The sequence below is a fragment of the Phyllopteryx taeniolatus genome, chromosome 11, assembly GCF_024500385.1.
Source record: "Phyllopteryx taeniolatus isolate TA_2022b chromosome 11, UOR_Ptae_1.2, whole genome shotgun sequence".
NCBI lineage: Eukaryota > Metazoa > Chordata > Actinopteri > Syngnathiformes > Syngnathidae > Phyllopteryx > Phyllopteryx taeniolatus.
This window is the reverse complement of record NC_084512.1, coordinates 20105292-20127437: the sequence shown is the minus strand read 5'-3', so window position 1 is coordinate 20127437 and position 22146 is coordinate 20105292. Positions and strand designations below refer to the sequence as shown.

General features: G+C 40.4%; 2 protein-coding genes across 12 annotated transcripts in view; one reads left to right on the top strand and one right to left on the bottom strand.

The window, feature by feature from the left end:
• LOC133485475 (pleckstrin homology domain-containing family A member 1-like) overlaps positions 1–8676 on the bottom strand; it is a 28993-nt gene extending 20317 nt beyond the window's left edge. For 4 of the 10 annotated variants that reach the window (XM_061789207.1, XM_061789201.1, XM_061789209.1 and 1 more), the window contains exons 1-4: positions 8515–8671; positions 2584–2807; positions 2054–2110; positions 571–616 (exon numbers count right to left, since the gene is read on the bottom strand). In XM_061789207.1, the coding sequence (XP_061645191.1) occupies positions 571–616; positions 2054–2110; positions 2584–2724 (244 nt within the window). In that variant the 5' untranslated portion in view covers positions 2725–2807; positions 8515–8671. Of the gene's footprint in view, positions 1–570; positions 617–2053; positions 2111–2583; positions 2808–3082; positions 8480–8510 lie in introns of those variants that run through there. The other 6 variants (XM_061789212.1, XM_061789211.1, XM_061789210.1 and 3 more) reach the window with 5 other exon arrangements.
• A 1821-nt stretch (positions 8677–10497) lies between these two features.
• Positions 10498–22146, top strand: part of phactr2 (phosphatase and actin regulator 2) — a 36094-nt gene continuing 24445 nt past the window's right edge. Inside the window, exon 1 of one of the 2 annotated variants that reach the window (XM_061790116.1) lies at positions 10498–10762. In XM_061790116.1, the coding sequence (XP_061646100.1) occupies positions 10624–10762 (139 nt within the window). In that variant the 5' untranslated portion in view covers positions 10498–10623. Of the gene's footprint in view, positions 10763–17034; positions 17122–22146 lie in introns of those variants that run through there. The other variant, XM_061790118.1, reaches the window with a different exon arrangement.

Sequence of the window (22146 nt, the reverse complement as noted above, 5' to 3'; positions counted from 1 at the left end):
TAATCATGAGTGACATGACAACCAAATTTCACAATGCTAAGGGAAAATGGCTTCGTAAGCTGAATTAAAAATAAATAAATAAATCTAGGGGATATTTTGACACACACACTCACATACATGTTATTGAGACACAGAGATAGTGGGGTTTTATATCGTGAAAAAAATATCTCCTTTAACTTCTCATAGCTGACGTCGAATTCTTCTTTGATCGCGAAACAGTTCACAAAGAACAACACAATTTTATTTCCAACTGCTACTATAAGCCTTGGCCCTTCTAACTAACATTTGGGTTGTGCCTTTATTATTATTATTTTTTTTACATGTACAAGCAAATGCTGTAAAAGCAGTATTCTTTTCAAGTTTGTATGGTCACGGCCTGACAAGAATGTGTTAACGTCGATACGCTGCCAACGCTAACCAACAACTCAGCTGCTATGTTGCCTGGCCACTTCTGCATCATTGTGTCAACTATAAACACTCGACGTGCCCTTGTGTTACTTCACCCTACTCCCAAATCATCTCAGCAATTTATTACGGACATAAAAAGTTCAAGAATAGGGGCTTTCTTACCAAAACAGAACTCTGCCTTCGGCCGCAGCTTAGTGGCATCGCTGACCTAGAAGGGAACAAAACTTGCAATTGTTAGCTTTCCAGTAAGTCAAATCAGAATATTGACAGAATTTTATGCAAGTGTCCATCCAACCATCCATCGATTTTCCATAGCGTTAGTGCTCATCAGGGATGCGGGTGAGTTGGAACCTATCCCAGCTGACTTTGGGTGAGAGGTGCAGTACATCCTGGACTGGTCGCGAGCCAATCACAGGCACGTATGGACAAATATCCATTAATTTTCTATACGGCTCATCAAAGTGAGGGGCCTGGCTGACTTGGGGAGAGAGGCGGGGTACATCCTTGGCTGGTCACCAGGCAATTGTACCGCAAATATAGACAAACATCCATTCAACCATTTTCTATACCACTCATTCTGGTCAGGGTTGCGGAAAGTTTGAGTCTTCAATGAACCTAACATGCAAGATATTGGAATGTGGGAACAAAAGAAAATGGTGAAAATTTGGAAGCATTTCATAGTGAAATGCAAGGCGAGCACCCGTTCGTTGTAACATGGACCTTTCTCTCTGCCGAGTATGACGCCGCGTCATGGGACCCGAGAGACGAAGTTGAAATTATCCTAGCGCGAATCAGTGAGATTAACATTAGTCTACTTTACTGACATAATGTCAGCCCTACGGAGAGTCTGTTAATTATGAGTACCGTCGACATATAGCCAATCTGATTAAGTGGTGAAACTTTGAGTCAAGTAGGTGAATAATGTGGCAAATGTGGGGGAAAAAAAGTGAATTAGAAGAGGGTTTGGATGACGTCAGATGAAGAAAATATTGGTTTTCTCTCGAGGGTTCCGCATTTTAGTTTGAACAAACTGAACACTTCCAAAACTTGTAGTAGTACAAAGAATATTTCTTATTTCTAGGCAGCTGGTCAAAGCTCATAATGCAGATCCATGAACCTAATGTTTTAGGATGAGACAAAATCCTAGCTTCTTAAGGTAAGATGCATGAAGGCTGTTAATCCATAAACATTATCTTTTGTGCACAATGTGAATTTAAGAAATAAAAACTGTTGATTATATAAAAAAAGAAAACAATTTGGCATATGTTATTAAGTGAAAGCTCTTATTTTCTCTTTTGTATTCATAATTGCTCTCTAACCAAGAAAAAATATAGCCTATACAATTACTCGATTGTTCGATGATATTTTCAGTAGGATAGTTGAGTATTCAAATAATTATTAGGCACAGCTCTACATTCAACTCCCCCGTTATATTGTCGTACCTTTGTTGTTTCATAAAACCCTTGCTTCGGGTCCCTGTGTATTTACGATGCAAAAAATTGCTCCTCAAAATTAGAAAGTTGCTCCTCAAATGAAGAAATGATAAGCAAAACTGCTCCTCAATGATAAAAAAAATTCCGAGCCTTGTAACCACTAGGTCACCCTGCTGTCTCATGTCACTGTCATACAAGATATTTTAGCTTACCTTAGAAATGTAAGTGAGCTTCAGGGAGCCCACGCAGTCCGCGCCGACTGGAAGATTCTGTGGAATAATGACGAGAAACTTCAGTAATAGATAAAAAATCATCGATGAAAAGAAGTTGGATTGCGGGCTTCTTTTCACGGTGCCCAAGTTCTGGGATTGTGACTTTAACCTCATTAAAATTTAAGCCTTTGCATTCTATAAAAAGAAAGGGAGCCAGTGAATTATTCAAACTTTCTCTGGTGCTACACCATCTATGAATACTTCATGTAACAACTGAGCACTTAAACACACTGCCATGCTAATGCGACGTGATGACAGTCAGATTGCAGACGTGGCGACGACAGCGAGGTTGAGCCGATTGCCTCTCTTGACTTAACCGATGCATTGACCTGCTCATAAAACATTGTCGTCTCGCAGTCTACCAATGCTGATAGGCGGCCTGATAACAACTGACAATGTAGGCAGGGCGCTTCTCGGACATAGTCCTGGTGCTAAATGCTAAGCTAACGCCCCCTCCGCCCCACGGTTACCTGCGGGTTGTCCATGAACCACACCAGGCTGCCCTGCTGCGTGTCCAGGATGAAGTAGCGGCGCAGGAACTTGCCGCTGCTCTCGTGCTCCTCGATGTCCAGGAAGCCACAGATGCGGTTCTGCCGGTCCACGTAAGGCATGGCGCCGCCGGGACATTCCCTGGCCTGCTCGGGCCGAAAAAGCAGAGGACAGGAGCTGGGGGAAGAAGAGCAAACAAGAACTCCTGGGAGGAAAAAAAGAGTGAAAAAATGAGGATGAGGAATTGTCCTTATCTTGGCTACATTTCTTTAAGGCTATTCCACAATGTTTTTGCCGTGATTGACAGCGAGACCTCAGTGTGCTGCCAGATCACGTGACGCAAAACAAAACCTGCCCCACCCACTTTCTCTCTCCCCGTTTTTTTACTGGGCACGTCCCTGTTTTCCTTCCCTAGTAACACAGACGTGTGCGCTCACACACACACACTCTGTCACATTCTATCCCATCTCCTCCACATACCAAGGCTTCCTCTTTCTTCCTGCTTTTTCACCGCTTTCTATCTGGCTCTCCTTTTTTCATTCCCGCTATCCCCTCCCAACTGCGCTCTGATCTGATTTGGCAAGCCTCTGGCCGGCCCACTCAGTCTCCTCCCACTCCCTCCTAAAGCAGAGCGCCCACTTGAGCATGGTGAAAAGGAGAAAGACGATGACAAAAAAAAAAAAAAGACAAAAAAAACCCTTGCCGAGTGAGTTAACCCCTGCGGGAGCTGAAGTGGAAGAAGGCAACAAGCACGATTTAACCTGCAGACATATGACACACACCTGAACGCTACATCACACTAACGCCAACTACTTTGGTGTATAGAGTAGAAACACATTAAAACTGCACAATTTGCACATTAAAACGGCACAAGTTGAAGTTTAACCTACATTCAGTGGAAAAATACACCTCTCTCACCCCATAGAAATATACCAGTGATGGCAAAAAGTGTGAACACCATAGAAGAAATGGAACTTCCAGGAATGTAAGAAAGCAGTACACACATCTTTAGCCTGGCTTCTCATTACAATAGAGTCCTGTCATGAAGAGCAAAAAAACACGAGTAATAATTACAAATAATTACTAATAAACAATGACTGACGCGCCCCCCCCCAAAAAAAATTATTTAGAATTGCCTATATTAATAGTTTAAACCATAAGTATACCACAACTATCATGAAAAACTTTAATATAATTTCAAATTCATCTTACAAGATTAGCCTTAAAAACTAAATGACTTACAGATGATTATATTTTAAAAAAAATAATGAAAATAATGCACCGGAAGTGCTTGTGTACATCTAAATGTAATCTCCATAACTTCCACTAACAACCAAGGCGTAACTTAGCTTCTCCGCAACATAAAAAGATCTTCGTGCTATCACTTCAACATACTTCCTCTACAGCAATTGCTACTTTCCTATGAGCCAGGCCTTTGGCAGTATTGTGGGATATCTCGGGGCACTACAGAAAGAGCAGAAAAGTACGCAAATCAGCGTTTTTTTTGGGCAAATAGCTGAATAGGTCAATTTGTGAATAGCTAATCGCGACGAGAAGGGGGTTCACTTCATGTCGATGTGAGTAGTTTTACTTTAAATTCATTTTAGTACAGTTGTGGTAAACTTCTTTTTACACTTGTATGACAGTAACGCATATTGCAATGCTACTTAAAATATTGCCTGTACACAGTTAAAGGTTTTAATATGGGCACAGACCCTGTAACAGTACATTGCTATCTCCATTATTACCTATGGAGAATTATTCTTTTTTTAATATGAACAGATGCGTCAAGCTATGCTTTTCTGTCCGAAATACTGACTTTATTGAGAACTGTATAGGTATAACTAATGAAGTCTCAGAAGAGAGTCCGTACGACACCACGTCCCAATGTCAAGTCCTTTGTGGGTGGGCATGGCGTTACTGTAAGCATACTGTGACTTCAGCCTGTTTAAGTTCCTAGACTATGCGAGTGAGATGGCTTCTCGGAAAGAAACGCAGATAAAGACACTCTTTCTCCGCGGCATTATGAGCGCTGTGCGGGCGGACGGGCATAACAAATGGCCCGGTTGTTGTGCAGCACAGAGTCTGGAGTGCTGAGACCATCTCAGTTAGCCACGACATGGACTTCAACAGTCTCACACACACAAACAAACACACACACACACAGTGCAGAGAAGATAACCATTAAGCACCAACACAAGCACCGATTGTTGGGAGACTGTGACAGACGCTTCTGTTAAGTTGAGCCTGCAAACGAGGTGCTGAGTCCAGGTTTAGTGTCGGAGAAATCTTTATTTATTTATTTTACAGCCAAGTAAGGGAAATACATGCTTTACTCAAAAAAAGTTGGGCTAATTGGCTTTCGGATTAAACTGCAGGATGAACCTAAAAGGCACTACAACCTGAACAGGTGAACATAATTTGACCAATGCACAACTTGCCATTCTCACGTCACTTCTCTGACTTTCTGTTACTCTTCCAGTTCTCATTATCTCTGCTATAACCTGCTGATGATATTCTGTGACACTCAACCTCGATGGCCACTTGGCTCTAAGAAAATCCTGTTTGAAGCCTTGCAATGATGATGTACATTTAGGGAACTGTTTTGATAAATTGCCATGAATTAAACTGGGTAATTTTGGTTCAAATTGAAAACTTTAATGGGAATTTTGAGAATTGATGCCAATTAACAGGGGAGTTAAGGATGTTTGAATGGAATGATATCTTATTCAAGCATAAAGTTAAACATTTTGTTTCATCAAAAGAAGACATCCATGCAAAATAGTTTTCCTTATCCACATGAGAGGGCATTACAGTACCTTGTTAACAGCATGATGAAGAGGACTATTTAAATACCACTTTTAACTGAATCAGGAAATGTATTCGGCGATTAATGCATCAAACACCTGCTATGAATTTGACTGTTCAGTTGCTTGTTAGAGAACATCAAGTTGTACAAAAATTCATAAAACATTTAACAGTTAGGACATGTGCATTCAAAAGTTAGGAAAAGGTCACATTATGTTCACTTGTAAAGGTTATAATGCATTTTAGGTTCATCCTGAAATTTTACCTGAAAGCCGAACATCCCTAACACCTTGTAAGTAGTGTATATTGAGTGAATTTAGAAGGCATAACATGAAATCCAAAAGCAGATGGTTACAAGGGAAGAGGAGATAAGTGTTCTTGCAGTGGTGGGTGGGGGGGCTACAAAGACAGAAAGCCAACATTTGCTACGCCTGGGCTTTTGTGCCCGGCGCCACGTGGCGGCCAACTGGTCACGCAGGGACGGCGGTGGGTCATAAAAAAAAAAACTAAAATAAATAAATTTTAAAAAACGCATGGGCCAGCTGGACACCTCGGCAGAGTCAATATTTTCATTTAGACCGTCATCTCAAGCCCCTGTTGTAAGGAACAGCTGCCGTGAAGCATAGGAGCTTGCGTGTTCTCGTGGGGCAGCGGTCTGTTGGGTTGAGACGCTCTGCAAACCAAACAGTTACAAGAAGGCAAGCAAAGTAGCTGAGCCTCACTGTCCAGTTTCCACCTATTTGGTAGGGTGCTCAAAATGATTGATTTTTGACACACGTTTCTTAGTCTAAAAGCCACAATATTACTGAAGATATGGTATGGTCACTAGTGCAACAAATGGATATTTAACCATAATTGTGGACAAATACTATATTTGGGTCTCTGAAGTGCCTGCCCAGTCATCACGTACGAAATTAAACAACCAGGTAAATCATTTGTGAGCTGTCTGTTGCTTTTCATCAATCTGTTATTTTACATACACGTTTTAACATCTTTTAATATGCATTCTATATTTGAGCCCATTAGTTAAAGTGGCTATAGGCTCACAAATGAGGCAGAGAAGTCTTCAAAACTTCCCCCGCAAAAAAAGCACTGAATACCTTGCTTACATTTGCAATAGTCCATCTTTGTGAAGGACATAAGTAGCCCACTTTGGGTGTCATTGTCTCACATTAGCCCAAGATGGGACCAGCTCGTGGGACACAAACAGTAGGAATGGTCAAACACCGAAACGCTTAATATTTTGAAGCCTGCCTGTCCCATCTTATAACACACTATTACGTCAGTGTCGTAAAGCGAAGAGTGTCACTTTTAGTGTCACGATTTTCGCATGTGTTGTAGCGAACAACTTCTATGATGAATAAAGTTCTTGTCAGTGCCCAGTTGTCGTCTGTGCATTAGTACAGATAACATTTTGGCAAGGAAGCTGGAGTCTGACTGCGCCCCTTCCCTTGCTCCTTGCCGCCAGTCCCGAGGTATAGCTGGTATTAATCTTTTAAGACTAACGGCAATCTGAATAGCCGCTAGTGATGCTAACCGCTATTCTCAACCACAACCATCTTATTTTTATAGTCTGACCCATTTGAAGACTGTGTCGCCTTGTTGGCTGGACATTTCGCTACTCCATAGTCTTAAAGTATGGCGACGGCAGCAGATGGACAAGTCGAAAGTCCTCTACGTGACGAGAGGCCGCCATCTTTGTGGAATTTAAAAAAAAAAACAAAAAAAAAAACATGGAACGTGCTCTTCAAACGCGTCTAAAGAAAAAAAACAAAGAAACAATTGGTTACTAAAGAACTGTTACCTCATCCAGTAATGTCCACATTGCTCTTATCACCAACAAGGTTGCATTTGCGTTAAATAGATCATGTTTTTAAGGTAAGTGATACCGTTTCAAACGTCACGATAATGTTGAGAAACTATACTGTTTCAATCAAATTTCAAGGCATTTATTTTTTTTTTTACTAGATTTTCTATTGGCAATATCACACAAAACCCTTCCCCAAAATAATTGTTTTTTCCTTCACAAAAAACGTAACTTCTCTGGAACCCATTCTCTTGATTTTAAAAATTATTGGTGCCTTGTACTCAGGTTGAAGTGGCCGTTCCAACAATGACATAATTGACTACAATTGACAAAAGTGAGATGCATTTTAATTAGTTGTGTTTATTTGTTGCTGAGCCCCTCTGTCAAAACATGTCTTTTTACGTGGAACCGGTTGGGAACTGTACTGTGCTGAAAACAATATCACCAATGTGACTTCAGCTTGACTTTTATTAAATTAGTCGACTACGAAGAAATCTTTAATCGTTCAACCATTGCAGTGTGTGATTTTTTATGTTCATAATTTACAATACAGTGCTGTTTTTTTATTCATAACACGTAACGTAAAAAACAACAAATACGTGGTGGTTTTGAGGCGTTTGTAATGGATTGATGGCATTTGCATTCACTTCAATGGGTAAAAGTTCATTTGAAAACTAGGCAAGGCACCACTGACGGAAGTGACTGAGCCGCAATGACAAAGACGTGGGTGAGAGGTGTTTTAAAGCGGGTCAAAGGTCAACTTTACAACACAGTCATGGTCACTTTCTGCCTCCGAATGAAGCACCTCGGCCCGAACAGGTTTGACAGGGGTCGGCCTCCCTCCCTCCCTTCAGTCGGTCACTTCGGCCTCAGTCTACCACCCGTTTTCTATCTACAACATACCGTGAATATATTAAACCGTTGACACCGACTATGACCTGGGTAATCGAATCAGTTAGCCGAATGAGCAAGTTAGCATATATTTTAGCAGCAAGTGCCTTAAAGTTAACCAGGAGAAATGGCTAGCCTGCCATTAGCCCCCTAACAAACGAGATTTACAATCTATGAGGAGATTCCTACAGGACACAAACGTTATAATATCGTGTAATTTTCATCTAAAAAAAAATAATTTCGTGTAGAAGTTTATTTTACACGTTAACCCGGTCGGTCCGGGCTAATGCTGTCGAGTGCCGCTGCGAGGCATCCCCAGCTATTAACCACATGCCGAACAGAATTAAACACACAGATACGTTCAACGGCGACTCCAATACTTCCAAAAGTTAGTCACCCTACCTACCCGCAGTGTGTGACCGCGGTAACCGCCTCGCTGTTGCTGGGGGGAGGTTCGCCCTTCTCCGCCTCAGCCCATCTCTGATCCAGCAACAACGGAGCCCCGAGCACCGCAGGCGCGACAGAATGCGGAGAGGCGGAGATCGTCAATAGCGAAGATGGTCACTCTATGTTGAAAGCTGAAATGCACTGGCTTTTCGGAATTATGACGAATGTAACGTGATTAAACGAGTACGTATCGTTTAGCTTCGTTCACCTGTTTAATACATTACCAACCGAGCACGTTTACTCATTTGTATTTTTTAAGCGCCCAGAGTGAGAGGTTATTTTACTATTTTAACTTCTTGGTTAGAATCCGGCAGAGGCGGAAAAGCATGTAGCGAGTATTGATTTAGTGACATCTGGCGGTCACATTTTGCATTGACTGATAATTTCGTTTGAAACCAAAGTACAGTGCCTTGAGATAACATCCATCCATCCATCCATCCGTTTTCTGAGCCGCTTCTCCTCACTAGGGTCGCGGGTGTGCTGGAGCCTATCCCAGCTATCATCGGGCAGTAGGTGGGGTACACCCTGAACTGGTTGCCAGCCAATCGCAGGGCACATACAAATAAACAACCATTCACACTCACATTCACGCCTACGGGCAATTTCAAGTTGTCAACTAACCTACCACGCATGTTTTTGGGATGTGGGAGGAAACCGGAGTGCCCGGAGAAAACCCACGCAGGCATTGGGAGAACATGCAAACTCCACACAGGCAGGCCCGGGGGATTGAACACCGGTCCTCAGAACTGTGAGGCAGACGCTCTAACCAGTGGCCGCCCCTTGCGATAACAGTTAACTTGTAACTCAAATCACATTTCTGCACTAAAATTAATGGAAAAGCAGTTAATCAATTCCAGCCCCCGCAAACACCCCAGATTTCGTTTGTTTAATTTGAAAATTGCACTCAACAGTATTGTACTGTATAAAAACACACATTTGCTGTCCACATAACCCGCAAAGATGGAAAAAAAATTGTACCACAAAACAAAAAATCAGCCAGGCGATGGCTCGTATCTAAAAAAGTCAAGGCACTCGTATATCAAAGCACCACTGTACAGTATTAGACGGACAAGCAGAGGAAGGAGGAAGAGACAGACGGACGGACAGACAAACAGACATTGAGGCGGGTTTAAAAGAAATTTTAATTTCATCAAACAAGTAGAAAAAAAACAGAACATTAAGATGATGCATGTTGGTATGTGGGAACTTGGAAATAATACATATAGTCTAACAATGCTATATTGACATTTGTACAAATTGTACAAATTGGGAGGTAAAATATTATTGACACAGTGATATTTCATTAGGATAATAGCATCATTGCCCTGGTCATATTTGAATGTTTTTGGAAAACAAGAAAAAAAAAAAAAAAAAAATTTTTAGCCAACACATTGTTATTTTTTTTTATTGCTATTGGGACAGTAAGTTAAAAATGACTTTAGCAATTTTGCTATTAGGCTGAGGATAGAACGATACAATGGTGAGTTATAATACACCCGATATGTACAGTGTATAAATATATTGGTTTTATTGCACATTGAAAGTTATATTTTAACAGAGTACAAATTGAGAGGTTTAAATATGGATTATAATATACACCATCGTGTATAGTACATACAGTCTGTTAATATGTTTGATGCACAGAACTTAACATTTGGTTTCACTGCTCGTGCTTGAAACTAACTCTCTTTTATTTTTGGTACCATATAATCGCAACGAAAATGTTTTCATATCTTCATGACTGCAATGATGTAATGTCCACCTTAGCATAAACCCTTAAACTCCATCACCATTATTGCAAAAGCTTCTTCCGTCAATTCATGCGCATGTTTCATTGAATTTTAAAAATGTTGAAAGAACAGGTTTCCACTTTGCAGTCACATTTCAAGGCGACCTGCTTGTTTTAGAGGGTGTGAACGAATACAGGAAGACACGCACACCCGCTCACACAAATATACACGCACACAACGAGTCAAGTTTGAACAAGCTGAGCAGGAAAGGAAGGTGTAGGCGTTTAAGTGAACGTGGCACCTTTCTCAGTGTTTTTTGGGGGGGGGTTCAGGCCACCATGGAGGAGGAAGAGTGGGACACTCTCACGGAGCTGAAGGCCTCCCCTGCCCTGCGACCCGAGTCCAGGTTCCGCTCCCTAAGCGATGCTTCAGGCTTTGCCACCAGAATCCTGTGGAGGCTCAGAGGAGCTCGCGCAGGTAGGAATACACACTTTAGCTCACATCAGGAAACACCATTGTGCAACATTTAGATTCTTATCTATCTATCTATCTATCGATCTATCTAAACTGTACGTGCAATGTTGTACTGTACAGGTAACATTTTTGAAACTTTAACTGCCACACAAGTTTAAAAAGACTTTAACCACGAAAAAATAATGAACAAAAATAATTGAAGTCAGTCAGGAGACAATGCATTTTTAAAAAATAATTTAAAACACTTTCCAGGTGTCTTAATAACATCTATGACATGCTTTCGTCAAAATACATCAAGGATCAATAATTACAGCTCCCTTTAAAGATGCTATTTCCTGTCTTGCTGAAAATAGCCCATTTGAAAGGGTGGCTCGAGTCATGCAACCGGACACCACAATCCATCATCTCGTGCTCGGCGAATGGCGATCACAGATTTTGTTTCCATGACAACCGAGCAAATCGAAGAGTGTAGGAAATAAATCGATGAAAGCATTTTCACTTGTGGAGGCAGCAGTTCATATACTACGCTGTGTCTATGTGGTGCATCAAATTTCAAATTCAGAAGTTACACTGTAGTCTCAAAATTGACTTACTAGGTCGCCGTAATTGATCCTTAAAACGTAACGTTTGCAAACAGTAATTTGTGACATTTGTGTTTGATAATTTATTTCTTGCATTTGCTGCTCATCACCGCTTAATTGACGAATTATATCTAACCTTAAATGTTGAATCGCTTTACGAGTTTGGTCGGCGTCGATTCTGTGTGTTTTGGTGTATCGCTTAAATGTCACTCTGTCCCACTTTCACAACCACAACTGTTGCTGTGTTTCCTACCAGCCTTTTGCGTTTGAGCCTCAATCCCTCATGGGTAAATATATTCGTCATGTTTGACATGACCAATGTAGTTTTCGTTGCCCAGCTCACATTTATCTGATGTCTTAAAAAAGATCGTTAAAAAAAAAAAGAAAAATACAGAATGCACATCGGTAGCATTTTTAATAATACAATTGAAGCCTAATGGTTAACATGTTGAATCTTGGCCCATGATCTCGGGTTTGCACATACTTGCATGCGGTTTCTCCGGGTACTCCCACATTCCAAAAACATGCATGAAAGAGTCATTGAAGACTATACTGTAAATTGTCCATGTCACGTACGTGGTTAGGGCGAAGGCGAGGAACGCAACGCAAGAACATGGTGGACCCAATTGCAGGGAATCAGGGAGGCAAGGCAGTAGTGCGGGAGTCTCAAAATAATAATATTTAATCTTCAAAAAAAGGAAAACAAGGATATTGGATAAAGCAAAACTGAACAAAGTCCCACAACAGATAACAACCAAACCAAAGTAACAAAGAAACACTTGAATATCTAAAACTGGAAACAAACTATGACCTGTGAGTAAGACGTGGAATAGATAGGGAAAATGACACCTGACAATGACATATCACAATGATAAAGACAACTGGCGACTATGACATGGCAAAGACATGTGACAACGACAATGAACCGACCGGAAGTGAAAGAAACCAGGGAACTAAATACAAACAAATTGACGAGACAACGAGGAACACCTGGACAAGACACGAGTGGCTGGAGAGAGCTGATTGGTTGACACAAAGTAGACGAGAACAGGTGGACACGACAACCTAATGAGCACACGACAAACATGGAACACAGGAAAACATGGAACAAAACTAAACACAACCCAAACCAAAACACAGACCATGACAGTCCATAGTTGTGAATGTATGTGTGAGTAGTTGTTCTGTCTATTCTGTATGCGCCGTGCGAATGGCTGGTGACCAGTCCAGGGTGTACCCTGACTCTCACCCAATCTCAGCTGGGATAGGTTCCAGCTCACTCGTGGCTCTAATGAGTGCTGTCGAAAATGGATGGATGGAAAGATCCTCCAGAGTTGAACTTCCAAAAAGTGGCACAATTTGGAGTTCAACCATTAATTTTACCAACAAAAATGCATCAGTTGTGCTGCAGGAAATGATCCAATTTTCTTTACAGTAAATTGTCCGAAAATTATTATCAACTAAAAATTCCGTATATCTATGTTCATCTTTCTATGCTAAGCGAGCAGAAAATGAAAAGCTTTTCCACTAAAATTAACCTGTGCATCCACCTGTTGCCATTCATACAACAGTCAATTCTCATAATTTCGAAATATGTATACTCTACGTTTTTTGACATTTTTGTTTAGTGGTGTGCTGATTTTTGGGCGGCACGGTGAACGACTGGTTAGCACATCTGCCTCACAGTTCTGAGGACAGGGATTCAAATCCCGGCCCCGCCTGTGTGGCGTTTGCATGTTCTCCCCGTGCCTGCGTGGGTTTTCTCCGGGCACTCCGGTTTTCTCCCACATCCCAAAAAACATGCATGGTAGGTTAATTGAAGACTCTAAATTGCCCGTAGGTGTGAATTTGAGTATGGATGGTTGTTTGTTTCTATGTGCCCTGCGATTGGCTGGCGACCTGAAGATAGGATAAGCGGTACAGAAAATGGATGGATGAAATGGATGGTGTGCTGATTTAAAAAAAAAAAAACGTGAAAAATAGCAAATAGAGTTAAACGTTCATCTTTTAAGTTTTGACTTGAAAGTTAACCAGCAGTTCTGCTCTATTGTTTGTGTGTGTACTGCACAATAATATGAAATGGCACAATAATATGAAATGGCTTTTACTTCATCATTAGGGAAGTTGTTTCCACAAATAGTCCATAAGGAATGACGTGTAGACTGTAAATAGCATGTTGTCCTCCAAATGGACACTATACAGTATTACTCTCTTCTAATTACACAGGCAGAGGGAACAGTTCGGGCAATAGTGGCGGGATATACTAAAATAAAATGGGTTAAAAGTGAGGGGAGGGGAGAAAAATGTGACTTGAAACAGCAAAAAATAGGAGAGTGGGCCAAATTAGATGTGAGGATAGTGTGATTAAGGAGGAGGAGAGTGCAGATGGAAAAAGGCTGAAGAAAGGGAAGAGGAGGGGGATGTCGGCTCACTCCTTGAAATAGCTGAGATTAGACAGCCTTTGAGTTGACGATAAGCACTTGTTAGATGTGTTCTTTTTGATCGGGGACAGAGCAGACATTGCCCCCAGCTGAAATTTGTGCCAAATCCTTTGAAAACCTACAAACTCAATGAGCAAGCTTCTTTATTAGGGGGGGGGGGGAAGAAGGACAGCTTATTCAGAATTTACAATGGAAAATCTTTGACAGAGATAGAAATTAATAATGATTTCAATGAAACGTATTATGTATTTATTTTCACAATTTAAAACGGTTTCCAGGTGTTTAGTAACATGTATGAGGCATACTTTCATTAAAAATATGAAGGCATCAAGAATTCAGAAACTTTACACACCCTATTTCTTGTCCTGGTGAAATTAGGCCATTTTGAGGGGGCCTCACTGTCTCGTGCAAATTAGTGACTGTTCACCCTGCCCCTTATAATGCCGGCCCAATGGCGAGTACAGCTTTCATACCCATGACGACTAGAGGGGGGAACATTTCACTTGTGGAGGCAGCTCTTCATGAACTCCCCTGTAGGTATTTGGCGCATGGACATACAGGTATCACCAAACACCAATGCCACAGCAACAATCAATTACTATATGTGCCACTTATCAGAAGGGAACACTGTCAGCTAACGGTAATCTGTATACCCAACAAAACTCAATGCAGCTCTGCTTACCTTCGGGCTTTGACATGATTTGTGTTTCAGACAGTGTACTGTAGTCCGAATGCGGCTTGAAAGTGGCAAGTCATGGGTGGAGAAACACGGTTTGAGGGTGGTATTATGCCAAAATGGAATGGCACTATTTTGCAAAATTCAGGCCTTCTTGATCACAGAAGCATTTTCAGAAATAGGCAAATAACAAAAGATTTACTTGGTTGTGTAATTTCACACTTGATGGGTGAACAGGCACTCCAGAGAGTTCAGCTACTTATCTATAACGACGAGCCATTAAAAAGTGTTTTTTCCCCTTTTACTATCATTCTGGGAGTAACTTAAAACAAGCCACTGAGGATTTAAATCGACACCACTGACCCCAAATGCCACCTTCAACTGCTTGGTACAGACGCAACTCGACACTGCAGTATAGAATATTGCAGAAAAGTTCATTGATTTCAGTGCAGTAAAGTGTTCCCCAGATATTCACGCGGGATGGGGCCGCGAACAGCAGAAATCTATAACTGACTCCCCACCCCACAAAAAAAGGTTCATAATAGCCTATCATTGCCACAAGGTAGCATTACATTTGTGTACAGGAACCTCCTTAATTTACTTCAATATAGTTCCTTGGCAACAAGATGCCACAAGATACTTTTGTCTCAATGAAGCTCCATGATTTCCTTCGACACCAAGATGCCACAAGATGGCACCAAAGTAATTGTGTCATTGCTTCGGTCTGAGCACAAAAACAACAAAAAGATAGATCAGTTTTTCAGCAATAACGGAAGATAGTTTCCTCCCAAAAAGTCCCCAGATAGGTGAATGATATACGTAACCAGCAGTCTATAGCTATAGCTCAAAAGAGTAAAACTAGCCAAATCCCATTTCCAACCAAATTTGGTATTTCAAAATGAGACCCATGAGATACAACATAATGACATTTAATGTGAATGCCTCATGTGGCTTTTAAACTGGGACTTCCAGTTACAGTGAAAATACAGGCCTCGAACCCACTGCCCTGAGAGTACGAGTCTTGTGTTCTAAGCAGGCTCCTTTTAAGGTAATTATCCCCCATTTTAATACTCTAAATTAGTTATTTTTATCACACAGTGAAGGCCAGCAAGTTACTGTTTATTTATACTTTCAATGACACCATGAGTCAGGGTTTTATTCTTACTGTGTAGTTAAAGTCTTACCTTCCCAGTCTATCAGTAACTCTATTTGGTTACTAACTAACAAATTTACTATTTTTAAAAAAGCACGCGAGTGTGCCCGATTTTGTTTCATTTCCGTGACTGCTCGTACAGCATGGTTTATTACATCCTGCGTCATTATGTTCTCTTCTGTTAAGAACAGGAAATTAAAGAAATCAAACCCTTGCAGCAGAACAACACATACATGTGATTCAATGTCTCCATGCTCCATATTGGATGGTGACTCATTATTATATTACCGGTAATTATGGTTCATCTAAGTCCCTTCCCTCATGATAATGTGTATTTTCTTTTTTTTTTAAAAGAATATACACAAGTAATTCATGTTAAAAGTATTTTGACATTGTTTAATATAGATAGAAAGGAAAATCATCCAAAACAAGTGAAGGATGAAGGATATAATTAAAGGCAAAACCTACATCTATACTGTAATACTACTAATAGTAATAATAATAATAATAATAATAAATGCAAATCATCCAAACCCAGTCTGAAAAGAAGGACAAATTGAAGATGAAAATGTTTTCGCTTCACATCAACAAGTACATTTTATGCTGCACTTTTCGAGAAACTAAAACACACCTCAAGAAAAAAAATGTGAAGTTACACAAAAAAATGATTTCATAAATTTATAAATTACATTTGTAGGAAAAGGCAATATATTACGTATGTTTTATGTACTGTATCTCTATTAATACATACAGTAGTAAAATGTGTCCAGGGACATGGTGTTAATGGATATATGCCTGTATCAATTCTGTCTTTAAAATAGAAACTAACTATAACAGAGTTGTTCTTTATGACAATGAAGTTATGTTTTGTGCGTGTTAAATGCTCCATTATGTACCTTCTTAACTACATCCTGAAAAATGTTGACTCTGCTACTTTGTGGCTTGGTTTTGTATCTTTTGTCATGGGACACTGTGCTACCGGTTGAAGGTGCACCTATTGTTGTAACCTCAGCGTGTGTTTACTGTATGTGTGTGGTTAAAGGAAGCTGACCACGAGGCAATTGTTGCTCATTTCACAGCATTCATTGTAATAGCACTGGATAGAAGCTGAACTTTGACTTTTTGCAGTGACTCTGCACTCTGTAACCGCGCTGATTACCAGTGGCTATAAATCATACCTGGCAAACACAACACCCCTCTAGCATTCCTTTTCGCCTCCTCCTCTTGTTTTTCTACTATCTCATTTGCATGTTGTTGCGTCACGGTGGGACCTCGCCTCAATAGGGAGCCAGGCTAGGGGATAGGAGTTCGACTCAGGCAAAGACAGGGGAGAATGAGTACCTGAGATGGAAAGGGACATTAAGTTTTAATGCTCTTTACTGGAGTGAGAAGAGGGAGGGAGGCAGGTGGGAGGAGCGAGGGATGGAGGAGGAGGGCGTAATGTCAGGAAGAGGCGAGGATCCACTCACACTGCTGATAATATTCCCTGGGTCAAGTCATGGAACATGATGGTGAGTTTCTCTCCATTATAAGCATTTTTTTGTTATGTTTTTTCTTTTTTAAAACCACTTGTCTTTACTGTTATCCTCATGCTATTCTCAAAGATGTTAATTCTGTTCAAATGTCAACTTAATGACACAGCGTCGATGTTATGTCATCATGTTGCCTGCATATTACTATGTCATTTTGCAATATTTATAGGATACTGGAAGGAGAGCACTGTGTAACATCAAGGGAGGGCAAACTATACCTTCACTTAAACAGACTTTTGATGTCCTTGGCTTTTTAAGTTGCAATGTTGCGTTACATTTTAAACCCACAAGATAGTGGCGGTGTTATTACTGTACATAGCATGGTCATTCATTCCAGGTGGATGTTGTTAGTGGCCATATTGGGTGTATTACAGTGACATAAGTCACGTGTGGTTGTTTTTGCAGGTGCAGGCAACATAATGTTATTCAATTTAATTTAGACACTCTTATTAGTTGTGTGTTAACCAGAAAAGAAAAACAAAACATTCCCCTGTTGCTGGTAGAATCATTATAAATGTGTTTATTTGTGTAGGTCCACTAATTTCTGTTGAGAAGTAGTGTCTAAAGTGTGCATACGTGATCTTGATCAACCAGTGAATTATCAGTACCATTGAAGGTGTCAAGATTTGTTAAAATGTTATTTGGATGCAATCCTTGAGCCATGTGGGAAAGATATTTAGACGCTCATTGTGTACGTTTTTTTTTGTTTTTTTTCTCACACCCACCTCCTTCCACCTACAGTAATTGTAAGGGACCTTTTAAGGAATCAAAAGGCTAGGTTTAACTGCTCTTTTATTCTCATCTCACGCATGATTCATGTTGTCTGTTTTACGAGGTGTGTGAGTAGCGACATTTCAGCTTGACATAACAGCAGAGTAAGCAAATAAGGTTAGGTTCAACCAGTCAAGTAAGGACTTTCCACCTGTCAGCTTTATTTGTTGTGTTTAAAACAACATACACTACCTGGTATTCACTTTCATTTTACACATGTATAATGGAAATATTCTACTTGGCGCTTATTTGGGTTTCGGTCAAATGTAAACCAAAAAGCAAGACTAATTAATAGAGCATTTAAATTTTTTGAAATACATTTTGGCAAAAGAATTCAAGCAGAAATTTTACATACAGTATCTACACAACAATTAAACTTCAGTACTGGATGTATTAAATAAATAGTGACATCTATCACCAATAAATATAGATACATAGCATTTATACTGTATATCCATCCATCATTTTTCTACACAATACTTAATAGGGTTGTGTAGCCTATCCTAGGACTTTTGGACAAGAGACGCAGGGTACATCCTGGACTTGTCACCAGTCAATCACTGGGCACATGTAGACAAACAGCCATTCGCACACATGGAGAATTTAGACTTCAATTAATCTAACATGGATGTTTTCATTCCTAAAGAAAACCCTCACAAGCACAGGGAGAACATGCAAACTCCACACAGGAGGGAGTTTGACCAAGAGTCAAACCCAGAACCTCTTGACTGTAAGGCAGATGTCCTAACTACTACTTAACTGTGCTGCCCTTTTATATTTTAGTGCATCTTTGTTTTGTGATGAGTTTGTAAGTAAGAATTCTGACTTACATTAGGAGAAAGGGGAGGACTGCCCCATCACATGCAGCAGATGGTGCTTTTTTCGGTATTTTATAGTTAATGTTTTTGGGATTCAATTACCAGATTAGAGGGTATAAATCACCTTGTATTGTAGTCATTATACAGTCCCATTGAAATGGCAAGGTCAATTTCTTTGTTTTTGTTGTATACTGAAGACATTTGGGTTTCAGTTCAAAAGATAAATATGAGACAAAAGTTCAGAATTCTAGCTTTCATTTCATGGTATTTAAATCTATATGTGTTAAAAAAACTCAGGACAGAGCACCTTTTGTTTGAAGTGAATTCTGAACTTTTGCGGTGGCAATTCGGCGGAATTGCCACTTCCTTATTTTGAAGAACTTATTCTTAATAACTTGACCTCTTGGTGTATGTGCGAAGCCTAGCGGTGAATGGACGGTATACGACGCCACTGTTTCATACTCTATGTTTACCCTTGTTTTGGCTCAGCATCTGTCCAATTCCTTCTTTTAAACTTTTATTGCTAAATAGAGGTGAATAATCAGTGATCATTTCAGCAAAGCTCCTGAAGCCCAAGGACGTCAACGCAAGGCTGCGTTGGGTGCCCACGATTGCACAGCAACTGATTGACCACACCTCGTAGTTCAAGTCTTCTGTCTCTGATAGGTTCTTTTTCCTTGGGCGCAGTGGACTCTTAAATCTGCACACTCTCCTTTAAGTAGATTTTTTCAGGTATCGGAACTATGTTTATTTTTCTAGCAACCCTTTACACCCTACATCTGAAAACGGTTATCTGTACTTTTTACTCCTTACTTTGTCTACTTTCCTTACTTACATAATGAAAATAACGAGATTCGGAGAAGCAAGATAGTTCCATTACATGGCCTTATTTAACAGAACTTTTTGATGTTGTCGGCTACAAAAATAATTTGTGGCGACTGTGTCGTGTCTTGTACCAGCCCAAATACCACCAGCTTCTGGCATGAAAAAACTATATTCTGAAAAAAATATATATACAGGTTGGGTGTATTTTTTTTCTATTATCATTAGCTAATTTGGCATTTTTGTAACTCAGTTCACAACATTGGCATAGCTATAGGACCACGTAGTTTTGATAGCATAAAAGCCAGAGTCAACGTTAGCTAGCGGTTGTTGTTTTTTTGTTTTTTGGGGCATGCCAAGTTATTGAAATGAGTATTGTATGTAATGGGAAGTAAAAATTCGTTTTTATTTTTTACTTATCAGAAGCTGTACTTTTTTGCTTTTTTCGTTTGTTTGTTGAATCAGTGGTTTTACTTTCAGTGGTCTTTTTTTTACACAAGTATCTGACCTCTATATGTAGAGTGTGAGTACTTTTTCCAACTCTTGGTGCCCCAATATTTATTTATTTATTTATTTGTGTAAAAATGCTATTTTTTTTTATTCTCAGTGCTTTCCCATTTATGTAGTGTAATCGTAGAATAAACATGCTGTGATGCTTTCTGCACACCTCCCAAGCCACAAATCAACCATCTTTACCCACTGGCACCGCTTTAAAAACAAACCATATCACACCTTTGTCTGGGTAATAAAGCAGTGAAAAGCAGCCCTCAACTATGCAAACGGAACATGCAAGTGGCTGCGCTCCTCCAGTGTTTGTACTCAGCTCAGACATGACTGTCTTATACACCTCATTCTAATACAAGTGTGTGCAAGTGCGCATCGGCTCATTTCCCCACAAACCGTGAGCCTTTATTCAGCTCTGGTTACCAAACGTTGCTTCACCACGGCCTTGTCGCCGTCTCTCGCTCTCTATCGCAAGCCCTTCGCTCGAGCTCTCCGGCCGCCCGTCTGGCAGGATGTCAGCTATTGATTTAATACAGGCATCATTTTAGCATTATGGCTCATGCCAAACAGTATACAACAAACAGGAGATCGGGTTGCAGGCGAGCTGGCCAGGGCAGATGGGAAGAGCGAGAGACATAACAGTAACCAGTCCTGTAGTACTGCCAAAAGACTATGCAGGTTATGTTTGAAGGTCAATTTCCTGACACAAAATAGTCATATTGAAAGCTACTACAACAATAATGAAACAGTGGCCACTCATTATCTGATTAGATAGTACTGTGCGACTAAGTTTAATAAATAAGTCAGGGCGGTGGGGGGCTCTCAAAAGTAGCACTTAAACAATTATTAGCCCCTTGTTCCGCTGAGGCCACCTCTTTAATATTTGATGACTGCCTTTTTCCCCTCAGCCCTTTCCTTGTCCGGTCAATAAAAGTCAGGATCCCTCGGGTGAGCACTGTTATTTAAAAACATGCCGCCCCTAAAAATGCCACTTTGATGTACTTGTTACTCGAAGGTAATCTTGTGCTCAAAACCACACTATCTGAGACCATGACTTGCCTGAGACCAGCTCTCTCCAAGACCAAGACAAGACCAAGACTTTTCGGAGTCGAGGCCAAGTCAAGCCCAAGACCGAGACAAGCCGAGACTGAGACCAGACTATAAAAATCTACTTTAAAAACCATGACAAGGTTGAATAGTTAAAGAGCATTCTCTCTTTAATTTAAATTTTCTTTTAAATACATTTGGCAGCCAAAAGGACGATGTATGTAACTCTTTCAAAGCACGACATGCTTTCAAAAATTCAAATCTGAACAGTTTTTTTCAACTAAATTCTTGCAAAAAATAAATAATTGTATGTACAGTATTTAAAAATGAAAATTAAAAAAAGGTGGGGTGCCATAATAATGGGGCAGGGTGGGGTCTTATAACAATGCCAATGTAAAGTGGAATTAAAACCGCCTCCCGAAATATGGCTGGGGGTTTACTCAGTCATAACACCACGAAGGTTGCAGTCATTACGGGGGTGGTGGAGGGTTAGTAACATATGAATTGAAGGTATTTGTTATTTTACCAAGTGGTTCTCCTTATTATCACATTAATGAAGTTGAAGAATAGGAGATCAGTGCTGGTCATGAGGGAAAATCCCGAGTCCAGCCAGCCTGAGACCGAGACAAGACCAGACAAGGCCTCTATTACGGCTCTGATATTACCTCTGAAAGCAGAAAAAGCGGAAAATGGCTGGGTGGGCTTTGTCTTTCCCATTCTGGGTTGGTGCCGCCTCTGTTACAATTCTGATACTACCGGCCGACATGGAATTGGGAGGCCGAAATTGAGGCAGAGATGGATGGATGGAAGTCTATTCCACAATTCTGGCAAAGGCGCTGTAAAGTTTAATACTCACTTCTCCCGCCCTGTTGTGTATGAACCAATTGCCGCTTTATGACAAGTATTTCATACAGACATATAATTATGTGAGATGCAGTGTTGGTGTTTGAACGTACACACAGTTACGGCAACATTCCACTTTGCTGGTTTCTGTGTAAAAGGCAAAACAGAAAAACACAAACATCTTTTCGTACAGCTTTGA